This window comes from Panthera tigris, chromosome C2, assembly GCF_018350195.1.
Source record: "Panthera tigris isolate Pti1 chromosome C2, P.tigris_Pti1_mat1.1, whole genome shotgun sequence".
Lineage (NCBI taxonomy): Eukaryota > Metazoa > Chordata > Mammalia > Carnivora > Felidae > Panthera > Panthera tigris.
The window spans coordinates 3,638,571-3,663,035 of NC_056668.1; the positions used below are offsets into that span (position 1 = coordinate 3,638,571).

Consider the following 24,465-nt stretch of genomic DNA (forward strand, 5'->3'; position numbering starts at 1 on the left):
ATACGGTGGGTGAGCATCTCCTCCCCGCTGCCATCTACATTTTTGGGGCACGGACATTATGTGAGTATAAAAAACTTGTCATGTTTACGATAGGTGTCCCACAGGCGCTGGCAAAGGGATGAGTTTACATGGGACAAAGAACGCAGACAAGAGAAGGAAAGTGCTTTGAAAGTGATTTATCTTCTGAAAAATAATGGTGCAGTAATTTCTAAATCGTGAAAAGGCATATCTTTAAAGATGGCTAGTGAATTGGTTTTAGGATTGGTAGACTACACAAAGGGAAAGTCATTATTTTAGCGGAAGTAAGTTCATAGTTTTTCACTAACTCTGGAAGTTTCTCTGGTACCTGCTGTGGCTTGGAAAAAAATACGTTCTCACGGGACAAATGGTTTGATTGATCGGTATTGAATGTGCTTTATGTGGATTGTTAGATTTCAGAGATTTAACTTGTCAAAGATGCGTTGATGCTAAAACTGTAAACAGGGAAACAAATGCTTTTTGTTCTTCCCGGTGAAGGAGGTGGAGGTCGATGTGGAGCCAAGTCTCAGAGGTCCTGAAATAGTCACCATGGGGGAAAATGACCCACCCGCGGCTGAGGCCCCCTTCTCCTTCAGATCGCTTTTTGGACTTGACGATTTGAAAATAAGTCCTGTAGCACCAGGTAGGTGGAACCAGGTGTGATTTCTGGGGAAGCGTCCCCAGAATGTCCCTCTGGGCACACACCCCACCAGGATTTCTCACACCCGCAACCTGGATGCTTGCATTTCCTTGGGTTTACCGAACCCTGGAGAGGGGGGCATTAGAGAAGGCATCACCTTGTCCAGCCCCTTACCAACTCCCAGAGAGAGAAGTTTGCATTCTCTGGATGGAGGTTTTCAGAAATTGAGACTCCAGTTGCCCCTGGGAGTTAGGGGTCAAGTCCTGCCGGGAAATCTCTGAGCCCCCTCTCGCCCCGAAAGTCCTAAGAACTAGGGCTCACCAGCTCTTCCAAGAAATTTAAAATAAGCCGGGCATTGCTGAAGGTATTCGATGCCCAGATTAAAATCCAACTGTAGGAGACAGGAGCCGCTCTGAGCAACAAGGAAGGAAAGCTGGTTTTGTAAAGAGGTCACAAACACAGGACTTGTCACGGTGAGCCGTAGCTCTCTGGTCCTGGGTGCTCTCAGGAGTGCTGACCTCTGGGACCGGAAAGGGGGTCACCTGGGGGCTCTGGCTGAGGTTCCAGAAAACACAGAGTGGGGGCTGCCCTAATGATTCTTTTTAAACCCTCTGGACAATTGTGGTTGGGTGGTGGTGGTGGAGAAGACTTGAGGTAGGACAGGTTTTAAAATCCAGCTCAAAAAGTTGGCAAAAATATAAGTTTAAAAAATACCCTATCACCTGACCCCCAGGATATATTATGTTTGTCTTCATTCTCTTCCTGTCCTTGCTGATAAGAACACACTCACGCACAGTGTGGGTCCAGACGGGTGTTTTTCCATGTGTGCCTTGGTTTTTATAAATGCTTTGCATTCATAACATCACAACATCCCATCAAGTACATGTGTAATTTACATGGTTTTTAAAAACCATAATTTGACATACAATTGTTTCTAATATTTTTATAGTACGAATAATATGAGCAGGAATAACACTATACACAGTCACCTCTGCTAACGTTTGATGACTTCTTCATGATTAATTCCTAGCGGTAGGAATTTAGTAGTGCTTTTTTTTTTAAAAAAATGAGCAATGTATTGTTCTTTATAGAAATTTAGAAAACACAGCTAATCAAAAATACTTTTTTACTTTTTATTAAAATTTTTTTAATGTTTATTTATTTTTGACAGAGAGAGAGAGAGAGAGACAGAGCATGAGTTGGGGAGGGGCAGAGAGAGAGGGAGACCCAGAATTCGAAGCAGGCTCCAGGCTCCGAGCTGTCAGCACAGAGCCCGACATGGGGCTTGAACCCACAAACCGTGAGATCATGACCTGAGCCGAAGTCGGATGCTCAACCGACTGAGCCACCCAGGAGCCCCCAAAAAGATTTTTTTTTATTGCCCACAATTTTACCCTTATTCAGAGATAACCCTATTTGTGCTTTAGTATTGTATTTCTTGCCTTTTTCTGTCCAGCATATCACCATTTTCCTTTGGAAGTGACATACACGATTTTGAAGGTCCCCCCCCCCTCCAAACCAAACAATATTATGTTATTCTTTCCATGGCATTAAATAATTAAATTTTTTTTTTAGGTGTTGGCAAGCTATGGCCCATGGACCAAATCTGGCCCATTACTTGTTTTTATAAATAAAGTTTTATCGGAACACAGACACATACATTTATTCACTATTGTCTATGGCTGCCTTCATACCATAGTAGAGTTGAGTAGTTGCAACAGACACTATATGGCACCCAAAGTTTAAAATATTTACTGTCTGGCCCTTTACAGAAGAGGTTTGCCAACCCCCTTTCCCTATCATGTAACTAACTCTACACATCTGTTCTGTCACCAGTTCTTTCTGATGGACATTCAGGCTGTTTCCCGTGCGTCGGTATTACACATGCTACCTCTTTAAGTGTCCGAGTCAGTAGAAATTTGTGTGTATCAATGATGACCTCTTAAGATAAAGTCCCGGAAGTGGTTTTACTATGTCAAAACCTCCATCCATTTCTTAAGCCTTTTGGTTCATATTTCCGATTCGAACTCTCAGAAGTTAGTTTCCACAGCGTATACTCCTATCGATTGTAAGTGGGGGTCCATTTCTTTTCACTTTGGATGACAGTGGGGATGTAATCTTGATGATGATGATGATAATAATAATAATAATAATAATAAATGTTGTGAGGTTGATATGTCGTTACATTTAATTTGCAGTTTCCCAGATTCCCAGAGAAGGTGGAAGGTTTTTTTTCGTGCTTTTTGATCATCTGCATTTCTTCTTTGGAGAGGTGCTATGCATTTTTGTTTTTTATTCCAAGCATGCCCTCAAAGACAGCACAAGGAGAGGGAGCGGGGCCACAGTACCGCCCACAGGGCACCATGGCCGAGGCACTATCAAGGGGCAAATGTGAATGGATACTAAACGTTCTAAATGAACAGCCATCTTGGAATCTACCATTTGGACTGATTTCCTAAATCCAACTCTTAGACACAGAACGACTGGAATGACAAGAGGTCATTCTTGGGGTTCCTCCTGGTTTTTAAAGTGTAAGTGGAGAGTGGGCTCTCAGTAAGGGGGACTCAGTAATGTGGTGCAGGCTTCCAGAGGCGCGAAGGGACTGGGGGGAAGAGTCTGCTCTACTAACTCAAGACCGCAGATTGGTTGCCCTGAAAGGAATTGATCTCCTCTGCGGAGATAAGACAACCTCCATTATCATGATGTCATTCATCCATTCATCCATTCAGTTGACCCTTGAACAGCACAGGGGCAGGTTAGGTTGCTGACTCCCCTTCACAGTCAAAAATCCACGTGTAACTTTTGGCTCCCCCAAGACTTAACTACCGATAGCCTACGGTTGACCAGAAGCCTTACCGATCACATCAACACTCACTTAACAAGTGTTTTGATTGCTGTGCGTATTATATACTGTTCTTACAATAAAGTAAGCTCGAGAAGAGAAGGCGTGATTAGGAAAATCATAAGGAAGAGAAAATACATTGACTGGACCGTCCTATAAAAACTCCACGTGCAGTTCAAACCCGCGTTGTTCGAGGGTCAGCTGTATGGACAGCCGTATTGACCAAGGACCGCTGCCCGCCAAGTGTTGGTCTAGGCTCTGAGAGTGCAGCTGCCTGCTCATTGCGGCCAAAACAAAGACCTTGCCCTCTGCCCCCACCCCCTTGCTCTGTATCCTTCGGGCCATGAAGTGTGTGGCCTTTCTTCTTCCCGTTCCTTCTCTTACTCTCCTCTCCCTCTCCTCCTTTCTTTCCCACCTCTTCCTCCCCATTTTTGTCTGGTAACCTTCTGGGTTCCTTGACTTGTAGATTCACCACCCCAATCTCTGCCCGGATCTTCACATGGGGTCGTGCCTGTGCGTCTTCACACCATGCACCATGTGCATGTCTGTTTCCATGTTCAAATGTCCCCCTTGTAAAGGACACCAGTCAGATTAGATTAGACCCACACAATGACTTTATTTTAATTTGTAAACACTTTTTTAAGTTTATTTATTTATTTTGAGAGAGACAGAGACAGGGTGAGCAGGGGAGGGAGAGAGAGAGAGAGAGAGAGAGAGAGAGAGAGAGAGAGAGAGAACCCCAGCAGGCTCCGCACTGTCAGCACAGAGCCCGATGCAGGTCTTGAACCCATCAAACCATGAGATCATGACCTGTGCCGAAACTGAGAGCTGGATGCTAAACTGACTTGAGCCACCCAGGTGCCCCGAGTTCTTTTTAATTTGATGGTCTGTAAAAACTCCATCTCCAAATAAGACGATATTTGGGGTTCAACTTCAACATAATCGGGGATGGGGGGGGTTACATAATTCAGCCGTAACACCGCCCCCCAACCCAGGATGGACACAACGGGGCCAAGGGCGGAGAGTGTGGGGCTGAGCCCCCGGACAAAGTGTCCCCAGGTAGGTGGCCACTTGCTTTGGGCCGGAACATTCTCTGCTCCGGGGGAAGGGGGAATAGATAGCTCAATTTTAAGTTGTGTTTTATTGAAATCCGCCGCTCTGTGGCTTCCTGTTCTTGCCCCACCTTTCGATTTTCAGATGCGGACGCGGTCGCGGCACAGATACTGTCCCTCCTGCCGTTGAAGTTCTTTCCAATCATCGTCATCGGGATCATTGCACTGATATTAGCACTGGCCATTGGTCTGGGCAGTGAGTACGATTCATTATTTAGTAGGCTCTCAAATGCCTAGTCAGGCATTTAAACTTTCATGAGCCCCCCCATTCCCCTGCCCCCAGCTCATGCCACTCAGCCTTAATTACTGGAGGCAAACGTCTTTGGGGTTTGCTGACTTTGAGTTTTATTTGCCTGCACGAGTGTAAAGCCAGCCTGGGGCCCAGGAGGGGCTGCTGGCCACACTCGGGGCTTTGTCACCAAGGAACCTGCCCAGTTGGAAGTGTCCCAAAGCAGCTGATGAAATAGAATCCTGCGGGCAGGAGGGGGTGCGTGGCCGGGAGGAGAAGACAAGGAGGCCATTCATGCCGGGCCGGGCATACCTGCTGTTTTTAAAAGAAGGTTCATGTGGCTTTTGAGAAAGCGAGTCATTTGGATGGGCTCTGATAGGGAACAGTATCTCATTTCCTCTTTCAAATGACCGGCCCACCTGCTCGGCTGTGTGGTCCATGGTCCCTTCTCTTCTTGCCCGGAGTCGGAGACAACAGGTGGTAGATTGGGGGCTGCGTGGAGCTCCTTGCTCAGCAGGCTCAGCCGGTCGGCCCACAGCCAGGCCCTTTCTCTCTTGACCTTGAACCCCCCCCCCCCCACCCCGGCATTGTGGCTCCAGGCCACATAGTGAGACAGCCGCCCCACCCTCTGGAATTTGGCACAGAAACCGGGCTGAGGGAAACAGGCTGCAATTTCAGTGCAGGTTTCATTATTGATGGTTTCATTATTGATGGCTCAAGGCCACGTGGCCAGTGGATGGTTGTTAGTGTTGAGCACCGAAGAAGCCCTTCCTTGCCACACCTGTCTTCTCCTTTCCTCAGTCCACTTCGATTGTTCCGGAAAGTACAGGTGTCGCTCCTCTTTCAAGTGTATTGAACTGACAGCTCGATGTGACGGGGTCTCGGACTGCAGGGATGGGGAGGACGAGTACCGCTGCGGTAAGGCCGCGCGCTTCCCCGCGGAAGCACCACCCAGCCTTGACCTTCCCCATCCGTGAAGTGGGTCCAGGTCCACACCACTGTCAGGTCTCAGCCTTAGCTGGGATCCGGCTGGCACTCATCCCCAGGGGTGGCCGGGTTGGGACAAGGCAGGGGCTGTCAGCGGGGGCCGAGGTTCGCCTGGGGAGGCCACAGGAGCAGTCAGAAGAGAGCTGGGGGTCCGGGCCCGCCCGCCAGGGGGGCCGTGCCCCCGGCGGGGAGGGGCGGGCCGGAGGCAGCGGAGGAGGGACCTGGGCGGGCGGCAGAGGGGCCTCCGCCCGCGGGCTCAGGCGTCCGGGCCGCTAAGGGACCGCTCTGCCCGCGCCGTCCAGTCCGCGTGAGCGGCCGGAACGCGGTGCTGCAGGTCTTCACGGCTGCCGCCTGGAGGACCGTGTGCTCTGACGACTGGAGGGGTCACCACGCTAACGTCGCCTGTGCCCAGCTGGGGTTTCCAAGGTAACGTGAAGAGCATCGCCAGCTGCCGGGTAAAGCGTTGGATGGCGGGGACGGGGGAGGGAGGAAGCTCCCTTCGGGCGGGGGGCTCGTCGGGCTGCGTCCCCACGGCAGCCGTCGGTGCTGGACGGCGTCCTCACGTCACAGGTGCTCGAACCGAGGCCCCGCACGCTCCGTGCCGTGATCACCGCGCACCGCACACAGGCGCGCACACAAGCGCACACGCACGCACACCCACGTACTATGCACACGCATGCGCTCACACAAACACGCATTCACATGCACACACGCACACCATTCACATGCACACACATGCCACGCACACATACATACATGTGCACACACACACGCATACATACACACACCTCACACAGGCACACACCCCTCCCCACACACATGCACACACACCACACACATGCACACACATACACATACTACACACCCATATGCACACACATACACACATTCACATGCACACACATGCACACATACATACACTGCACACAGACATACACACTCCACCCACATGTGCACACACATCACACACATACACACGCACACACATGCACACACACAGGCATGTGTGCACACACATACACGCACACCTCACACAGGCACACACCCCTCCCCACACACATACACACCACACACATGCACACACATACACACATACATACACTGCACACAGGCATACACACTCCACACCACGTGCACACACATCACACACATACACACGCACACACACACATGCACATACATACCACACATGTGCACACACACCACACACATATACACATACATACACATGCACACAGGCACACACACGCACACAATTCACATGCACACACATGCACACATACATACATGCGCACACACATATGCATACATACACATACCTCACACAGGCACACACCCCTCCCCACACACATGCACACACATACGCACACTACACACCCATATGCACACACACACATACATACACTGCACACTCCACACACATGTGCACACACATATACACGCACACACATGCACACACACATACACACACACACACCTCACACAGGCACACACCCCTCCCCACACACATGCACACACACCACACACAGCATACACGTACACTCAGCACACAGCCCACATACACATACATACACACATGCACGCTCACAGCACATGCACATACACCACACATTCCACACACCACACACCAACGTGCACACGCACCATATCACACATACACCACATCAGGCACATCACACACACACGAAGTCACATACGCTCACATATACTCACACAGCACACTACAGCACACACATGTATACACTCAGACAACACGCAGCCTCATGCACACACACACATATACACTCACATACACACATGCACACACACACACCGCTGCCCCCACCATCAGTGCAAAGGGCCGAAAGCCTCCACCAGCATTTCTGTTCCCCTCCACCGGCATTTCTGTTCCCTACGGAGTCCCTTTCTTGGACTCACGGAGTGGGGGGCATCCCTTCCCGGCTCCCCTGCTTCCCCCTCCTGGAGCGCCACCCCTTGCCCTGAACCGTACAGCCTCCCTCTGCTGTGCAGAAGGACCCAGAGACCCCTTCTCTTGAACCCCTGTCTGCCCGGCCAGGGCGAGAGAGTCCTGCCCACCCCAGCATGTGCCCCTCAGGGGACGTGCGGCCAAGGCCACGTTCCCCGGCTACCCCTCAACGTGGCCCGTTCCCTTCACTACGAACCCGTCCTTCCCTCCCTATCTGGTGCTTCAATTCCAAGATGTACCTCTGTTCCCTTTCTGTTTTCTCTCCCTACTTCCCTCCGAAATCCCTTCTTTGCCCTTCTCTGCTCGGCTGTGTCCCGTGTCAGCTGTCTGTGATGACAGAAGTAGGGGGGGCTGTTGAGCCGGATCACCTGGGTTTGAACCCCCGTGTCCTCCCCTCAGTTCCCTGACTCGGGCCTCGAAAATCTGGAGAACAGTAGCGGCCGCTCTCAAAGGGTCGTGTGAGACGCCAGCGGCCTCGGAGCGCGTAGGAGCGAGCCTGGCTCCCAGCGAGGTCCTGGGGCGGGCGGGGGGGGGGGGCTGCGGCCTGCTGGCTCCCACCTCCTGCAGGCTGCGCAGTTTATGGGGTTCCCCCGGGGCCCGCTTGCGTCTCCCGCCCTGCCGTGGCCAGCCCGCCCTCATCAGGCTCTTGTCTCGTCTCGGAGTCCGGTGCCCAGCGCCTGCCCTGGTAGTGGTCGTGCGAACCCCAGGCAGGGCTGGCAGGGGCGTTGCCCTCAACACCCACGCCCCACGGAACTCCGTATTGCACACATCCTGCCGCCCCCCGCGGCACGTCCGCGACCGGACGCACCCCTGTCTGACACCCTGGCGTGTCAGGGAGTGAAGCGAGCCAGCGCCCAGCCACGAGAAAGGGGAGCCTGCGTTCGTTCGCTGCCCTCACCCCACAACTTGATTTTTTAAAACCATGCCTTCTTCACCGCTGCCCCCCGGAAGACCCGTTTCCCGACACGTGAAACATTTGCTTGCCCCTGGGGCCCCGTGAGCCTTTTCCTTTCGTGTTCGTCTGTCTCCGGGGGGGACCCACGCCGGCTCGGGCTTTCGTCCCCCCAACCTTTGGCTTCTGGGTGCTCGGCACCCCTGCTCCGGGGCCCACCTGCAAAGACTCTGCTGAGTTCTGCGTGCCGCTCTCTCTCGGGCTTGCTTCAGGCCATGCCAAGGGCAGGTCAGCGGCTGCATCTAGGGGGCCACCTGGCTACATGAGGACGTGGTCCTCCGTGCCATGTGCCTGGAGCCTGCGGGGGGCGCGGGGGCCGTGGGGTGGGGGCCAGAAGCGTGCACGGTCCCAGACTCTGGAAGGTCTCCCTTTCCAGCCAGCAAAGGAAGCTGTTGATGGTTTGTGATGGGGGGGGGGGGGGGGGCTGGGGGGAAATGACACGGCCCAGCGTGAGACGTGTGGCATTCTGACCGGAGTGCTGGATTTGAAGCCGAGAGAATTCACGCGTGGGGTCTGCGTTCCCGATGTGCTTGCAGCTACGTGAGTTCAGACGCCCTCAGGGTGGACTTAGTGGAAGAGTGGCTGCAGGGGGACTTCGCTTCCATCAATCACCTGCTGCCGGACGACAAAGTGACGGCTCTCCACCACTCGGTGTACGTGAGGTAGGCGGCCAGGAGGCGCTGCTGTCTGCTGGCTTCGTCCAGCTGCGCGGCCCCACGAGGACCCAAGGAACGGGCAAGCGTTTCTCCGGATGCGAGGCGGGGGCTTGGCCACCGCGGCTAGACTGGGTGGACGCACGGGCTGGGGTGGAATACCCACCCGGAACCGGGCGAAGATGGCCCGGCAGGGGGAGGGCTACGGGGCCCTCTCTTCATAGGCGCCGGGTGTGCGTCCGGGACAGGACGGAGGGACAAGGAAACTAGAAAGAAAGAGAGTAAGACCCAGACGCGTGTCATCTGTCTGTAAAGTACTTAACGCTCCCCGTTTCTATTCTGTGTTTCCCCCAGCACTTCGTGGGGGAAGGTAAAATGAGATGCCCTTAAATGACAGGTACCCACGGCCCAGCGCGTCCCCGCCCGGTCCCCTGCCCCCACGGTCAGGCATCTCTATACGCTCTTCCGGGCACGTCGGACCCAATCCCAGGAGCGTGTTCTGTGCTCTGGGAAACACCGGCTGGTCAGCCTGTCATTGCATAATTCACAGTCCCCTCCCCCCCGGGGCCCACGTGCGATTTGTGGGGACAGCGCATCCCTTGTGTCCTAAAACCTCAGTCTGGTGACTCTCCCTTTTTCTTGCATGGTTGCATGAGCGAACTGGGGCTCGAAAGGCAGGGAAGGTCACGAAGGGACGCGGCTGGAGGTGTCCCGGCTCGCAGCCATGCCAGGGCGAGCCCGTGTCATTCCTGCAGCAATCACGGCTGTGTTCTGGGGAGGAGGGGGATCCAGGCTGCAAGGACTCTGTGCCAGGAGAGGCTGCCACGCGGTCCAAAGGGCCCTTGGTGTCCTCCCGGGGCCGGGGAAGAACACTGGGGTAAAAACCACCTGCACGTGACCCCAGTGCGCGTTTGTATAATACGGGTCCTCGGTATCTCCTGTCACCAGCTACACGAAGCTTAGAAATGCCCCGTGCCCTGTCGCATGCACAATCCTTCACGGTAGCCGAGTGTTTTGGGGTGAATGTGTGACCTCACACTCGTGTCGTAGACTAGCATTGCAGTCTGTATTCCAGAGCAGGGGAATAGAATTCCTTTTTCTTTTACCCCAAGATTAAGTCTACAGAAGCGCCCGTTTCACAGGCCCCTGGGTATTCACCGTAAACCTACTCTTTTCCTCCTCAGGGAGGAATGTGCCTCGGGTCACGTGGTTGCCTTGAAGTGCATGGGTAAGAGTTCTCCAACCACAGAGGTCGCTCACAGACTCCTGTCCCCCCTGCCCTGCTCCGGCTGCCCGGGGTCCCCTCTCCTAGGTGCCAGGTGGGAACACTTGGGCCCCACCTGACAGAAGGAGGAGGCCAGTGCTGGCCCCTGTCACCCGATGGGGGCGGGGTGGTAGACAGCCCAGAGCATCTTCTCAGCAGCGGACGGACCATGGTCCACGAGGCCCTGTCTCTCCGTGGTGGCTCCAGGAGCCTGACTGACTAACCGCCGCTTTCTCCTCCCCACCCCCTTCCCGCCTCAAGGAAAAGCCTGCACTGGCCGTTCAGTGCCCCAGGCTCCTTGCTTCTGGCCCCGGGGAGGGTTCGCCCTGCGGGGTGGGGTCTGGAGAAGTCAGCCCGTGCACGCTGCCCCGCATTACTGAGGGGAGCGCTGCAGAAGCCGGGCTCCCGTGCCCCCCCGGTGAGCCGTGGTCATACCGGGGTCACGGGCGTCACGGGGAGGGGTTCTTCCCACTGCACCCCCACATCTCCGGGATCTGCTCCCTCCTCTCCCCTCCCGGCTCTCTTTCTCAGCTGTGAGCTCTGTGAGGGCACAGGATGCCAGGGAGAGGGGGGGTTCTGTGGCTGTGACACAGTCTCCCCAGAAAGTTCTGTGGGATCCACCCCGAACCCTGTTCTGTCTCTGCAGCCTGCGGTCTGAGAATGGGCTACAGCTCGCGCATCGTGGGTGGAAACGTGTCCTCGCTCGCGCAGTGGCCGTGGCAGGCCAGCCTCCAGTTCCAGGGCTATCACTTGTGTGGGGGCTCTGTCATCACGCCCGTGTGGGTGGTCACCGCTGCCCACTGCGTCCACGAGTGAGTGTGCCCCTGGCCTCCTGGGCGTGGGCCTCACTGCCCGCAGATCTCCGTCTAGACGGGGTAGATTTCAGGGCTCAGCAGCAGGTCCGGAAGAAGCAGGCAAACAGACCAGATAGTCACAAAGTAACGTCCAGCCGAGGGACCCCCCCCCCCACCGTGGACCCACCACCATTGTCGCCGCTGGCTGTGACTGGAGACTCTGAGCTCATTCTGAGGATTTCAGGCCTGCAGCTCTTACAGAGAAGGTAGAAGGCGTCAGAAGGAAGCTCTGGTGCAGGAAGAAACCCGCCAGCCTCCCTGTGGCACTTACAGTGACATGTGGCGGCCAAGAGGGCGGGAGGCAGGGCAGGCTGGCAGGGGGATTAGCTCGGGGGAAAAGCCACAGAGAGAGCCCCCAAACACTGGTTAATTCTCCGATGGCTTGTTTTGTTTTGTTTGTTTTCTGCCTCGCTCTGTTTTGGTTGCTGACGGAGAATGGGCCCTGACAGACCCCTCACAGCCTCAAAGGTCCAGAAGTCCCAGAGGCGCGGGCACCGAGGCCTGCCTCGGAAACTCCTGGGGCACACTTGCACTTGTGCGGGGCACGGGGGCGTGGTCAGAGGCCAAGCACGAGCTCGGGCGGTGCAGGGGGAGCCTCTGTCTCGGCCGCCCGCCTGGCACAGGGTCTCCGGACGTTTGAGGTCGGTGGGTTAGAGTATTTGGGGGTTTCTCGCTCCCCCTCTCTGACTTCTCATTGCAGCCTGTACATCCCCAAGTCGTGGACCATCCAGGTGGGCCTGGTTTCCCTGCTCGACAGTCCGGCCCCTTCCCACCTGGTGGAAAAGATCATCTACCATAGCAAGTACAAGCCCAAGAGGCTGGGCAATGACATTGCCCTCATGAAGCTGGCCGGGCCGCTCACCTTCAACGGTACGTCCGGGTCTCTCTGTTTTTCTGTTCCTCTTGTGCGCCCCAAGATTGTCTGTGATCGTCTGTTGAAGCATTCGTATGGCAGCCGCTTTGAAATCTTGCGGGATGATCCCGCTGGTGGGTTGATTCATTTTGCTGCTGGCCTCAGTTTATTATCTTTTCTCACTGGAGTTGTGACTTTCCCGGTTCTTGGTACAATGAGTCACCTTCAATTCATCCCGGACGCTGGGGTGTTGCGTTAGGAGACGCTGGGTCCCTAGCCATCTTCGGGTTTAGCAGGTGGTGACCCTGTTCAGGCTCACTGTGTGTGACGTTCCTATTTGTGGGCTGTGCTTCTGATGGTGTTGGATTTTAGAGACTATACGGCTCTACTTGGGTCAGCTCGGTTTGTCTGGTTCCACTGGGGCTCCCGCTGGTGCCACTTTTCTTCCTGCTGGTGGTACCTGGAGATGAAAGGGACTTCCCCAGGCCAGGCCACCTGGTGCCTCCAGGTGGCAGAAGGGGGTCTCTGGCCCGTGGGGACAAAGAGCTGTTCCCTGTCCTGGAGCTGCTTGTGGTGAGGTCCCCTGCCGGGGCCACTCCTCTGCCCGGTCTGTCAGTCGTGGACTTGCCAGGTCAGCCCGCGGTTGTAGCGTGATCGTCCCTGCCGCCATTTCTTAACCAGCAGGAAGATACTGGCACCTGCAGCTCCCAGAGGGACTCAGAAACATTCTCTCCCACCCAGAGGCTGAGCTCAGCAGGCCACGTTTCTCCACGGGGGACAGCAAGTCCTGACCTCCGGAAGTTACCAGAGTACCAGAAAAGCCACCCAGGATAGAACTCTCAAACACTTTGCAGAGGCGAAGGAAGGATTAGGAGCCCACTGCTAAGTCAATCAAAGCCCCCTTCTCCCTCCCCAGCAGCTTGGGGCGCGGGCGGAGGTACAGTCAACGGGGCCCCTTATGCAGCGGGATCCCGGCACAAGGTCAGTGGCAGGTTTGACCTGGAAGAATCAGCAGCGTGTTCACAAGCCCAACTCAGGGCTCGAACTCATGAACCGTGGGATCACGACCTGAGCCCCAATCAGGAGTCAGACGTCCAACTGACGGAGCCCCCCCCCCCCCGGCACCCCCGCACCTGTACCTTGATAAAAGTTAACGAGCACCCTTATTATTTCTCTGCCTTCCCATCACCGTCCCGTGCAGAAAAACTCAGAGCATGTCAGAATGTATCCACCTGACAGCCTCACGCAGCCATGACCCTGCCTCTGGCGGAGGGCTTATGTGACACGGCCGGCAGGGACAGGCAAGCTTCTTGCCTCCAGATGTGTCGGGAGGGACAGGAATACTAATGGAGGGATGTTTCCTAAGGCGATGTACCCATGGTCTAGACCAGGAGCGGGCAAGCCAGGGCCCTGGGACCAAATCTGGCCCTTTGCCTGTTTTTGCAAACGGAGTTTCCGTGGAACACGACCAGGTGCATTTGTGGCTGCTTTCACGCCCCTGTGGCAGATAGGAGCAGTTATGACAGAGACCACGGGGCCACAAAGCCTCAGGTATTTACTATGTGGCCCTTCACAGAAAATATGCCAGCCCCTGGTCCAGACTCACTCACGGTGCCACGGTTTAGGGGTGTTTAAAGGTTTACGGCTCTGGCCGGGGGGAAGTCCCTGCTCTGAGCCGGTAGCTTTCAACACGACCCAGGGCTTGACCTTCCTTTGGGAGCCGGTTTGAGCCCCTCGGAGAGGCAGACGCCGGAGAGATTAATTGTTTTCTTGGACTAGTGTTTCAGTCAAGTTCAAGGCTGTTGTTTCTGCTTCAGTCGAGTTCAAGGTTGTTGTTTCCCCTTGGAACAGAGATGATCCAGCCAGTGTGTCTGCCCAACTCCGAGGAACAGTTCCCTGATGGAAAAATGTGCTGGACGTCAGGATGGGGGGCCACAGAGGATGGAGGTCAGTCATCTGAACTCGAGATTCTAAGTCCAGGGAGCCCAGAGCCGCGAGGCTGGGGTGGACGCCCACGGCCACACGCTCCTCCCGTGTCCCAGCGCAGTGTCCCCCCCCCGCCCAGCACAGCCCCCCCGGAGGCTCACACGTCCCGGGCAGGGGGTGCGGGTCGACCACTGGACACACGATCTCCGCAGAGCACTTGTGGGTCAGAGTCATGGTTCCGTTTGTCTCGGGATGTGAAATTGCAGACTTTGTCAGGAGAGGAACAAATCGGAAAGGGGAACCGTGGCCACCCCTTGTCAGGGAGACCTTTACCGAATGACCAGGGGGGTCTCCTTCCTCCTCCTCCCCACCCTGCTAACTGAGCACACAAGGACCCCCTAGAGAACCCCTCCCGAGGTCTGTTCAGAAGACAGATGTTCGTAACTGGTGAGGACTTTGGAAGATGTGTTATTTCATTAAAGCAGACAAATGGAACCCTACCACTCTAATCCTAACAGAAGTAGTCATCTTAATAAGAACCGTGCACGCAGTCGGAACCCGCCCCATCCGTCCTCGGGGGGCACGCGTGTGCTCGCCACCCGTGGAGTTTTTCCGCCAATTGCTTTCTCTCTGGTAGGAAGAGCGTGGGTTTCTTGGGGCTGTTGCAGCAAAGGTCCATAAACAGGGGATCTTTAACAGCAGAGGCTCATTGTCTCTCGGCTCTGCAGCCGAAAGTCTGAGATCAAAGTGTCCCAGGGCCGGTTCCTTCCGGAGGATCTGGGGGTGAAGAACCTGTCCCCAGCCCCTCCTCCGGCTTCCGATGACTCCAGCCATCCTTGGCTTCCCATGACTTGTAGACACATCCCTCCAGTCTCTGTCCCAGCCTCACGTGCCCCCCTACCCTGTGTCTCAGATCTCTCCCCTTTCTCTATAAGTCTTTGGCTTAAAGCCCCCCCCCCTTAAATCCAGGGCGATCTCATTTTGAGATTCTTACCTTAACTACATCAGCAAAGACCCTACTCCAAATAAGGGCACCTTCTAGGGTTGCGGGTGAGCGTGTTTTTTGGGGGGTGGGTGCAGCTCACCCCAACACAGGAAGTTCAGGATTTCCCTCTCGAGGCTTTTTAGTTGAGTCCGCTCCCTCCCGAATGTCCAAGGCACCCCGGGGCGTACCCAGATCTTCCGCGTGCAGGGTCCCACCCGTGTGGCTGGCTGCTTCCTCTCGCCCATACTAGAAGCTTCTTCCGCACACACGCTGAGCTCCGTTTCAGTACCAGGTGCCGAGCCGGATGTCTCCGTGAGACACTGCCTGCTTCTCACGGCAGCCCCTCGGCGGGGAATTCTTTTCGTGGTCGTCTTGAGGGCCAGGGGACTGGGGCTGAGGGGGCGCCGAGCACCTTGCCTGGGCTCCCACGGCCAGGTGGCGGGAGGTCTGCCGCGTTCACGCTCCCCCCGCAGCCCTGTTCATGTCGTCCCTCGTGACTTGACGTGGCAGATTATATTCTGACTTCGCTGGATCCTGTGGGGCGAGTAGGGAGAGGAACCGTTCTCAGTCCAACCTGCGGCCAGTGGTCCCCATACAAGCGGCTGTGTGGGTGGATCGGGGAAGCCCGTGCAGAAAACAGGGTATAATTCACACTCAGAGAAACTCAGCGTGTGGGTTGGAGGAGCACGCCCCCCACACCACCTGCTGATGCGTGCCAGAGACGTGGGGATAGAGATGTGTGCCTTGTTTTAAGCCTATAAAGCGTAAGGATAGCTGCTTTACAAACGGGTTAAGTTACAGGGTGTCGATGCCTTCGGGTCGGTGGTGGGGCTAATCCAGACGTACCATTTCCCTTTGCCGCAGCAGCAAGCCCACCCTTAGTGGCTTTAGACCCACGAAACGTGTTATCTGACAGTTCGAGAGGTCGGGAGTCCCAGATCCGTCTCCGTGGGCCGGAATCAGTGCGTCGGAAGGGCTGGTCCCTCCTGGAGGCTCTGAAGGAGTGTGCGTTTTCTGGCCTTTTCCAGGATCCGGGACCGCCTGCACTTTCTGGCTCGTGGCCCCTCCTGCACCCTCCCAGCCGCTGGCAGAGCCCCATCCAGTGTCCCTCCTGTCTGACCTCTGCTCCACACCATCGTGTCTTCCTCTCTGACCCTTTTAAGGACGCTCATTGTGACATTTAGAGGTCCCCCCAGGCCACCCAGGATCACGCCCCCATCTCAAGGCCCTTTTGCCATGGAGGGTGACACGAACACAGGCCCCCGGGGTGGGGACGCCGGCGTCTTTGGGAGGACACTTTTCTGCTGACCGCACCCGGGTTCTGCCCACAAACTGTGTGTGTGACCTTCATGGGCCTCAGTTTCCCTTCTGCAGCCCAGACAGCTCTGAGGACTGAACGGGCTGGTGTGGGTCGAGTGCTCGGCCCGAGGGGGGCCCTGGGGAGGTCCACGCCGGCTACTGCCGTCCCCCCTCCTCCTGATGCGCATCGACGGGGCCGCGGGGCCCACGCATCAGGGGGCTCGCCACAGCCACGAGCCATCCGTCCACCTCCAGGAGCCGCCTCCTCTGCCCCCGGAGTGTGGTGGCCTGCCCCTCACCCGTCCCGGTGCGTGCCCTCTGAATTCTTGCTCTGCCACAGGCGATGCGTCCCCGGTCCTCAACCACGCAGCCGTGCCTTTACTCTCCAACAAGATCTGCAACCACAGAGATGTGTACGGAGGCATCATCTCCCCCTCCATGCTCTGCGCCGGCTACCTGAAGGGCGGTGTGGACAGCTGCCAGGTGGGGGCCCTTGGTCACCTCCGGGGGCCACAGCCGCGGGTGAGGCTCTGGAACGGTGACCCGGCCTGTGGGACAGGCCACCGCCAGCACTTCCCCGTGACTGAAAAGCAAATATACAGGGCGTGGGGAAGAAGTTTGCTCAAGATATCCCTCCCTTTCCTGGCTGCCGGCCCAGTGTACCCACCGCTCCCGCTCTGGCTGGGTGCTGGCAGTGGGAGGGGTCTCCAGGGCGCTCCTCGCCCCAGCCCTGGCTCTCAGGGTTTGGGGGGGGCGGGGGGCAGGGGCGGCAGGTGGGAACCCTGGATCTGAGCCTCACCCGTGAGGTGAGACTCCATCACTGCCTGAGCCCAGCCCCCGCCAGGCAGACCCTCCCTCTGAGCCGCCTTGACCTTCACGGTTCGGCGCGTCCAGAATCTGGCGGGGAGACAGCGGGGGGAGACCGTCCTCGGGGGACCCAGGACCCCAGTGCTGGGAGTGCCAACAACCCCTCTTGGAGGCTGGGGGAGTAACGTGGAGCCGTCGTGGAACCGAGTTTGAGCTACAAAGGGGGGGATCGTGGTGCTGAGACAAGGGACACGCACGGCAGTGCCTCTCTCCTCGCCACGTAGGGAGACAGCGGGGGACCGCTGGTGTGTCAGGAGAGGAGGGTGTGGAAGTTGGTGGGAGCGACAAGCTTTGGCATCGGCTGTGCCGACGTGAACAAGCCCGGCGTCTACACGCGCATCACCTCCTTCCTGGACTGGATCCACGAGCAGTTGGAGGTGGGTGCAGCTCACTCTGGCCCCGTCACTGGCCTCCGGCATCCTCTTCTGCGGCCCCAGCGCTGCTGTGCGAGCCAGGGAGCGATCACTGGGTGGTCTGTTCAGCAAGCGGTGTTCCGTGGCCCCTGGCTGGTGGACAGGAGCATGGCTAGTCCCATAGGCAAGGCTCCGTGAGGGGTGGGGACACACAGGGCGGCCGAGGCAGAAACGAGACGGACAACTTGCTCCACCAAGTGGGGAAAGGGGGACGGGTGGCCGAGGATGAGCCCCTGGAGATGGGGATGAATCCCGTGGGCACGTGTGCGTGGAGTGGAGTGTGGACCAGGTGCAGACAGGAGACGAGGGTGTGAATCTGCAGCCCCCCAGGGCCCCACTGAAGAGTTTGGAGCTTGCGGAGAGCCAGGGATGGGCTGGAGAGTCTCTGACCTCGGGGCGGAGGTGGGGGCGTCCCCGGACAGCTTTGCGCTTTGGGGCAGCCTCCCTGAAGGAGGAGGGGAACAGGTCGGTGAGGCCGGCTCGGCAGGACCAGGGCGCGCAGGAGAAGGGAGCACCGCAGGCGGACAGGAGGGAGGAGCAGGAGGGGGCGTCGGGGCCCGGCCACACGGGGGCGTCCGCACAGCCTTCTGCCTTGTGAGCGCTCAGCACGTATTTGCAGACTTGACCTCCAACTCTGAGCTGCACCACTCACGCCTTAGAATAGCTTCAAAGAACTTGAGATTTTCCTTTTGCTTTTAAAACGAAGGCCAAATTTACGTGACATAAAATTAACCATTTTCAAGTGGACAATCCAGTGGTCTCTGGGCTCTTCAGTGTTGTAAAGCCTGCACCTTGATTGCAGGGTCGGGAATGCCTTCACTCCCTGAACTGAACCTCACGCGTGGTCACCATCCCTCCCCTCCCCTCCCCTCCCCTCCCCTCCCCTCCCCTCCCCCAGTCTCTAGCGAGCAGTAATCTGCTTCCATCCCTAGATCAAAGACCTTTTAATTTTTTTTTTAAGTTTATTTATTTTTGACGGGGGGGGGGGGTGGAATGAGGGGCAGAGAGAGAGGGAGACCCAGAATCCCAAGCAGCTCCAGGCTCTGAGCTGTCAGCACAGAGCCCAACGCAGGTCTCAAACTCACGAACCATGAGATCATGACCTGAGCTGAAGTTGGACGCTCAACCGACTGAGCCACCAGGCGCCCCGATCAAAGACCTTTTAAAACGCTCCTTTTAATTTGAAACAACTGGCTAAGAAAAACATCAAAGACCTCATGTGCCTTGGACATTAATTTCCCCGCTCTGCCTCCAGGAATTTTTTTTTTTTTTTTTTACTGTTTATTTATTTTTGAGAGAGAGAGAGAGAGAGCAGGGGAGAGGCAGAGAGAGAGGGAGAGAGAGGGAATCCCTAGCAGGCTCCACACACAGCACAGAGCCCCACGCCGGGCTCGATCCATCGTGAGATCACGACCTGAGCCGAAACCAAGAGTCGGATGCTCACCCGATGGACCCCCTCCAGGTACCCCCCAGGGAAGTTTTGCTTTTCAAGGAGAAGCTGCATGAACTTGCCCCGTCCAGGCTGAGGCCTGCTGTGCATCCTCCACAGGGACGGATGCTCCCTACCCTCGGTGCAGGCTCATCGCGAGGCGATGCTGGGAGACAGGCCTTTCCTGGAATCGTCCACTGGCACTTGTCTTGTCAGCCGTCAGACCGGCCCGGTGCCCACTGCTGGGACATGTCACACTCTTAAGTGCAGAATCCAGCCCCCAACCATCAACCTCTTTGGAAGCAAGAGAAACGGATTTCTGCTTGCAAGAGTGGTCCCCTGGCCTCAGTGGCCTCGATGGCCGGTGACAGGACCCCAGGGTGCAGAGGGCCGTGTGGGTGTGGAGGGGTGGAGGGCGGGGAAGGGGCAGTCGCCCACAGAGCCACGGAGGTGCTCCCTCCACGCAGCTGCACTCGGGGACAGACGGTCCATGTGGCCGAGCTAGTAATCATGGAAGGTCAAGGTCGAAACGGGGGCAGGTCCAGGAAGTCCACTCCCCGTCTTCAAGCCGGGGAGGAGGGCTGGCTCCTGGGAGAACAAGATTCCCGAATCTGGGAGCCTTCTCGCCGGGGTGCCGGGTGATGTCTTGCCCCGGTTCCCTCAGGGCCATCTTGGGTGGCAGGTCCTAGGACCATCCCCATATTACAGCGAAGGGACCTGGGTAAGGTCCCTGGAGCTAGTGACAGCAGAGTGGGACTCCAGTCCCCGCGCATGCTGCTGGGATCTCCACCGTGGGGGTACGCGAGACTCCCCCCGGCTGTTTGTGCACGTTGATGATCCCCAGGCCCCTTCTTCAGAGGCTCTGATCTGGTGATTTTGATGCACGGGGTCTTAAGGGAAAACATTTTGGGAAACACCAGTGCGGGCCACGTGGCTCCCTGGGGGGGCATTAAAAGGAGCTCCCAGGGGCGCCTGGGTGGCTCGGTCGGTTGAGCATCCGACTTCGGCTCAGGTCATGATCTCACGGTCCGTGAGTTCGAGCCCCGCGTCGGGCTCTGTGCTGACGGCTCGGAGCCTGGAGCCTGCTTGGGATTCTGTGTCTCCCTCTCTCTCTGACCCTCCCCTGTTCATGCTCTGTCTCTCTCGGTCTCAAAAATAAATAAACGTTAAAAAATAATTAAAAAAAAAAAAAAGGAGGTCCCACCCTCCCTGGCCCCAGATGAGCAGGTGTATGGATGGTGGATGGACGGCTCCCTTGAGGCCAGAGGCGCCTCAGTCACCAGCTGCCTCGGGGCCACTGGGGGCCGGTATGTGACACGCCCTTTTGCAAGTGTCTTCAGGTGTCCTCGGGAGGGGGGAAGGTCCAGAAGAGGCTTCCTTTCCCAAGGGAAGTTTTCCAGAGGGTCTACATCTTTGGTTGTTTCTTTGAACATGGCGCCCGGGCCTTCCGAGAGCCCACCCAGCACTGCCCACTGGCTCATGTTCTCTTTTATCCACTATGTTCTGTGCTTGGGGCGTAACACGTAACTGTTCTGACTCAAAGCAGGACTGCCAGGGCTGGGGGAGTCACGGGAAACTAAGGAGAGGACTCAGTCAGGGACGGACGATGCGGGGGCGCGTGCGGGTAGGAGAGCTGTCCCATGCGCGCCTGGGACCGCCTAGCAGGGGCCAACCTGTGCCCATTGATGCCGGGGACGCACCCACACTTCACTCGTGGCAAAATGCAGGCGCCTACTCCATCTCGGCGCTGGAGGCCGGCCTGACGGGTAAAGAAGGTAACAGTTGTGTTTTCATTCCTAGAGGGACCTGAAAACCTGAAGAGAGGGGAACGAGCCGCCACCTTGAGTTCCCGCCTTGATGGAGACACCCCGTCCTTCCGCGGGTCCCCGGGTGGAAACTCGCGGCCTGAGGCAGCGCCTCGGGTACTCTTCCTTCTGGAGCCACCGCGGAGCCCCCAGAAGGAGCATCTTTCTGCCCCGGCACCTCCAGAACAGCTCCTAGCCCCTCTTCGAGCCACTGGGGTGTCGGGCTAAAATGGCCCCGAAGCTCCTTTGTGACGTGCCCGTCACTGAGCTCAGAAGCAGGAACGCCTTCGTGGTGCTACCTTGCCCCCCTCGTCCATTTGGTTTTCTCTGCCCTGGGGCATTCACCATGACTGACGAGACAGGCAGATCTCACCACAGGCCACACCAGTGCCCAGTGGGGACATGCCAGCCCGGAGCCACAAGGGGGTGTCGTGATAAATGTCCCTGTCTGCACGTTTTTTATCCCTAGGCGCCAGAACCGAATCAGGTCTTTCTACTTCCAAGATCCCTTTTTGCCTGTGAGAACTTAACCCACAAGTGATTCGTTGTTAGGTTTCTTTCTAGTCTCTCTTTGTAGTATTTGGTGCTTGGTGTAGTATTTGTCCTTTACCTCCAAGGGACGTGTGCTCTCTTAACGCACCCGTCAATCAGAGCTCGTCTGAATGAATACCGACCACTCGTGTCAATTGGAATCATAATTTTAACTGGGGAGGGAGCCTGGATCACTTTGATCTCCTCTAGATACGTTGTGGGTTTTGCATTCTTCCGGTGGAACAGGTTTCCCGGCAGATGAGCATTCTATCCAGAGACTCGGAAGCAGAGGGTGACGAGAGGTCACTGGAATAAGACAGGACCACCTAACCCCGCGTAGGGGGTGCCGAAGGCACAGCGGGCAGTCGGGCGTCATCAAGAGGCCGAAGGCTTCCCTGCGTCTCTGCCTGGTTACCCACACACCTTCTGTCACCCCCAGGCACACACATCACAGGAAGGGGTACTTGTAGGCAATTTCTGTCTGGAGGTACTTCATCACAGATGAAGGCGTCAGACGTGAATCTATTGCTTTGCCTTGAGGCATCGGTGGGAAAGATGGTGAGTTTCAGAGAGCAGGCAGGTGCCTGGGGAGGCAGAGGCCGCGGGGAGCCTCCCGGCACGTCTGAGACCCCGGGGGTGGGGGTGGGGGCTGCACAGGGAGAGAGGGAGAGCCCCGGCAGACTGGCCGCTTAGCAATCCCATCTGTGCCCCACCAGCCCTTCCTCACTACACAGATCTCCACGTGTCAGAAAGGGACAAGAGCGTTTTTATTTTAAGGGGTTTTGCCCAGGCGTCTCTGAAGGTTGAGGTACAGTAGCTCCTGCGTGGGGCGTCCGAGTTGTGAAGACAGGAGGGATGCTGTATGTGACCTCAGCTGGGAGCCCTTGACCGTGGGGCCGGCGCATTTGAATGGCTAGACATTGTGACTCCATCCTTCCTTAATTACTATCGAATAGTGTTGGGAAATATTTGCTGGCTCACAATCTTTCAGAAGGTCTTGAGTAATGCCAACGGCAGGCAATTAATCAGGGTGGACCATGTGCCTGGCACTGATCTACCCTACCGCATTTCCTGTGTGCTCCCTTTTATCGTTGCAACGACCCTACGAGACAGGAGTTATCGTTAGTCCCGTTCCGTAGATAAGGAAACTGAGGTGTGAGAGGAGTGAGTTTCCCAAGCCCACGTGTGGGGCCAGCGGGGCCTTGGGGGTTTCCACTAGGCACATGGTACCAGCACGAATTAAAGCAACGAACTCACCGCAAAACCACGCTCGGAGGCATCGGGGTCTAAAGAGACTTTGCTCTACCGGCTTCAACCCATCCGGGACGTATCGGCCATTCAACGTCATGGTCAACTGCTTCCTCCTCTAGAAATGTCTGGTCTCAATGGAGGCCCCTGTTGGCTGCAGCCAGAGCTTCGTGGGTGGAGCTCTCTCCAGTTTTTTCCCTTTTTTCGGGGGATACGCCTTAGCATCTACGGCATGCCTGACGGCCAGGCCAGAGTGGGAGCCAGCAGAGAAAGTTCCGGCCGGAGCCTTGCTAACCCGCAGCCACAGAAACAGGCAGAAGAACATGCCACGGCTGAGGCGGGCTGCTCCTCCTGGTGGCTTGGACCCGAAGAAGCAAGTGCGGGGGGTGTGTGTCGGGGGCTAGTGAGTGAGGGGGCCCGCGCCTGCGCCCACGTGTCCCGGACAGCGCCATGGGGACAGCTCCTTCTCTTGTAGGTTCTTTTGTGTTTGATACGGCTGGATTTTAACATTTTAAAACGTATCATAGAAGATCTACCAACATTACGGGACATTTGGAACAAGGAGTGTCATAAACCAGTTGATGACTTAAATGCCAAGTTGGCCACGAAAACCATGAACGCCTGTGTCCCTCTTCTAACTGTGGGGGTGGGGGTGGGGGTTCCAGATGCTCGCAGAAGTCTGACTTCTCCACCTCGCACCTGGAGAATCTGCCCGCGGCGGCACAGGGAGTACGAGCCAGGGACGGGTGTGCAAACCTTCACCCCGTCACTGGCCCTGGAGGAAGTTCCAGGTACCGGCCTCCGCCTCCAAGGTCTGACTGGCTGCGAGATGCCCCGAAGGGCAACCGGGGGTTGGTGCGTGTGTGTGTGTGTGTGTGTGTGTGTGTGAGGACCACGCCCTCCAGGCAGGCAGATGCGGATTCCTGGTCAGGTCCCCAGCAGCCGGGAGGCACGGGGTCTCACCAGTGGCACAGAGACAGAGCCATGGCCGACAGGCACAGGGCGTCTGCTGCGTAATCTGAAACATGGGCTTCAGATAGATTACTTTCGACAACCTACCCGTTGGACCCCCTTCTCCCCACCAGAGGGAAAGCTTGCCGCCATGGTGATGGTTTCTGGCACGACGTTCCCTGCATACGCACGGGTGGCCGGCTGAGCTGAGGGCGGAGAGCCGCGGCCGGCTGGACTGCTCCTGTGTCACTTCCAGAAGCGTCCCAGGTCACCTGTCCCTTCTGGGGTGCCTACGTGCTCTGAATTTCCCCCCAAATTTCTTACTTGCACCCTGGAAGCTCCCACCCTCCTGCTTTCCTTGGTCGGGTGGGGGGCAGCGAGGGGGGTTGCAGACGAGCCGAGCTCCCCGGTCTCCCCGTGGTGCCCACGGCAGCCGATAGTGGTTGCCAACACAGTCCTGGAGGCACCGGAGGAAAAGGCAAGGAAGGGGAAGGGACAGAAGCCATCACTGCCCAAGGGTCCAGAGAGCTCACACCCAGAGGGCCTTCTTTTTTCTTTTTCTTTTAATCTTTTTAAGATTTATTTATTTTTGAGAGAGAGAGAGAGAGAGAGCTTGAGTCGGGGAGGGACAGAGAGAGAGG

General features: G+C 56.7%; 1 protein-coding gene across 1 annotated transcript; it reads left to right on the forward strand.

Annotated features, from left to right (window-relative positions):
- The first annotated feature begins 552 nt into the window (after positions 1-552).
- Positions 553-21,760, forward strand: TMPRSS3 (transmembrane serine protease 3). Its single transcript, XM_042956338.1, has 12 exons — positions 553-661; positions 4,698-4,808; positions 5,643-5,759; positions 6,131-6,254; positions 9,283-9,408; positions 10,584-10,627; positions 11,310-11,475; positions 12,218-12,387; positions 14,222-14,317; positions 16,921-17,063; positions 17,672-17,824; positions 21,090-21,760. The coding sequence occupies exons 1-12, from the start codon at positions 568-570 to the stop codon at positions 21,105-21,107; spliced, it is 1,362 nt and encodes a 453-aa protein (XP_042812272.1). The 5' UTR covers positions 553-567; the 3' UTR covers positions 21,108-21,760.
- Positions 21,761-24,465: the final 2,705 nt, after the last annotated feature.

What these genes read in the sequence shown, in the direction of transcription:
- TMPRSS3 (XM_042956338.1), top strand. Translation starts at nt 568, where the DNA reads ATGGGGGAAAATGACCCACCCGCGGCTGAGGCCCCCTTCTCCTTCAGA. An exon ending in GGAGGACGAGTACCGCTGCG is followed by an intron (nt 5,760 to 6,130) that starts GTAAGGCCGCGC and finishes CGCGCCGTCCAG; the next exon opens with TCCGCGTGAGCGGCCGGAAC. An exon ending in CGGGCCGCTCACCTTCAACG is followed by an intron (nt 12,388 to 14,221) that starts GTACGTCCGGGT and finishes CCCTTGGAACAG; the next exon opens with AGATGATCCAGCCAGTGTGT.